The 1,709-nt window shown below is 48.6% G+C and overlaps 1 protein-coding gene across 1 annotated transcript in view; it reads right to left on the reverse strand.

The window, feature by feature from the left end:
* Positions 1 to 1,664, reverse strand: part of COQ8A (coenzyme Q8A) — a 43,751-nt gene extending 42,087 nt beyond the window's left edge. Inside the window, exon 1 of the mRNA XM_006016556.3 lies at positions 1,473 to 1,664. Within this exon, the coding sequence (XP_006016618.1) occupies positions 1,473 to 1,649 (177 nt within the window). The 5' untranslated portion in view covers positions 1,650 to 1,664. The remainder of the gene's footprint in view (positions 1 to 1,472) is intronic.
* Between the last annotated feature and the right edge of the window lie 45 nt (positions 1,665 to 1,709).

The raw sequence follows: 1,709 nt of genomic DNA on the forward strand, positions 1-1,709 counted from the left end.
CAACCTCCCTCCCCCAGTCCAGCTCCCTGCGGCTGGCATGCTGCCTGCTCTGCACAGGCAGGGCTTCAGCACCAGGTCAAGGGCCAACCATAGAGACATTCTGGCGGCTACCAGAGCATCTCTGTGGAGGACCTAGCCTCTGGTTGCCTCAGGGCATGGTCCAGGACCACGTCCTGCCCTGCTTTTTTCCCGCTGCAGATTTTTTCGACCCTTGGATATGGGGTCTAATTTTGCCCCCGCACCACTAATTTGCATTGCAGGGAACATTTTTTTCATTCCCACATATGCCTCTTGCAGCGTAGGTTGGGAGCAGAGTAGACTGGGCCAGGAAAAAGCAGAAACAGCATGAAAGCAACTTCCAGCTGCCTGGTGGCAACACAGCTCTCCGTCAACTAGAAGCTGCACTTACACTGCAGCCAGGGAGCAAAGGGCTGGGAGAAGCAGTGGTGGCACGGACACGGGTCCCAGCTGCATGGCTCCAACGGAGATGCAGGGAAAGAACAAACACCCTGCCCTCCCGCACAAAGTTCTCCAGCCTGCACCAGAATGGGGCATGGCTGTTCTGACATGTGGCTTGAAAAAGGTTGCCAGCTCCTGAGCTAATGAAACATCTGCAGACTTCAGGGCATGATCTTCCATTTCTGTTATTTGCATGGCACCACACACAACAGGGCTCTGGTCCATGACAGGGGCTCCTTTGCACCACAATACAAAGAGTTCAGAAAACAGCTCTAAGAGGGGACAAAAAAAAATTATGACTGGATATTTATCCACTGCACTAGATGATCTTCAGTTTTTTCCCCTTTTTCATGCCATTGTGTAACCCTTATGAAAGAACAGGTCCATTATGACCGAAGTGCTTGGCCCCATTTAATGGACCACTCAGGTGGAAAATTAAAGAGCATCCAAATATTTGCTGCTCAGACTGGCAGGTCTAATGGCAGGCCTCCCAGTCGCATCTTCCTACTTGGGACACGCCAAGATCAATACCTTGCCAGCTTGTAGCAGGACTGCTTTCAAAGCATTCATCCATTTTCAGCCCTCCTCTGTGAACAGAATCAGGCACTTTGGTGCCCACCGCATTTACTCAATTGCGCAAACAAGCACCCAACACTCCAGTTGGATTGTGAACAAATCATTCAAAAGTGTCAGATTTTAATGAGCCAGAGAAAAAAAAAGTGTAAAAGGTGGAGCCCCAACACAAAAACCAAAAAAAAAAATGCAAAACTGCTATTTGGATATTGTTGATTTAAGATAAAGTCCTTCAACACCCTTGGAGTTACCGTGTGAATTTACCCTGAGGTAACATCAAAAACTCATTTGATACAGTGCTGGCAGAATTTGTTGCATGCCTAGTAAATCCCCTCTGTGCACATCACCTGCTAGACAAAGATTTCTTTCACATACACTGTCAATAAAGGAAAGAAGCCAACTACCTACAGGGAGTGACACACCCAAGAAGGTTTCCTTACCTGCATTTTCCCCATGGCAGCACTAAACTGCTCTTCAGCAGTGGCCTGAAACGTCCTTGCAATTGCAGCTGCATCACCACCAAGGAAAACTTGCCGAAGCTGTCCTGCTTGGGTTTCTACGACTGCCTTGCTCAGCTTAGCCAGGCCTCTCATCAGCATGAAGATGTCGCCTGCCATGACTAACCCCTGTACGTGCTGAAAGACAGAATCAGAGTCATGAAATACAGCAGCTAGGGA

Source organism: Alligator sinensis, unplaced genomic scaffold (genome assembly GCF_000455745.1).
Source record: "Alligator sinensis unplaced genomic scaffold, ASM45574v1 scaffold138_1, whole genome shotgun sequence".
In the NCBI taxonomy this organism is placed as follows: Eukaryota; Metazoa; Chordata; order Crocodylia; family Alligatoridae; genus Alligator; species Alligator sinensis.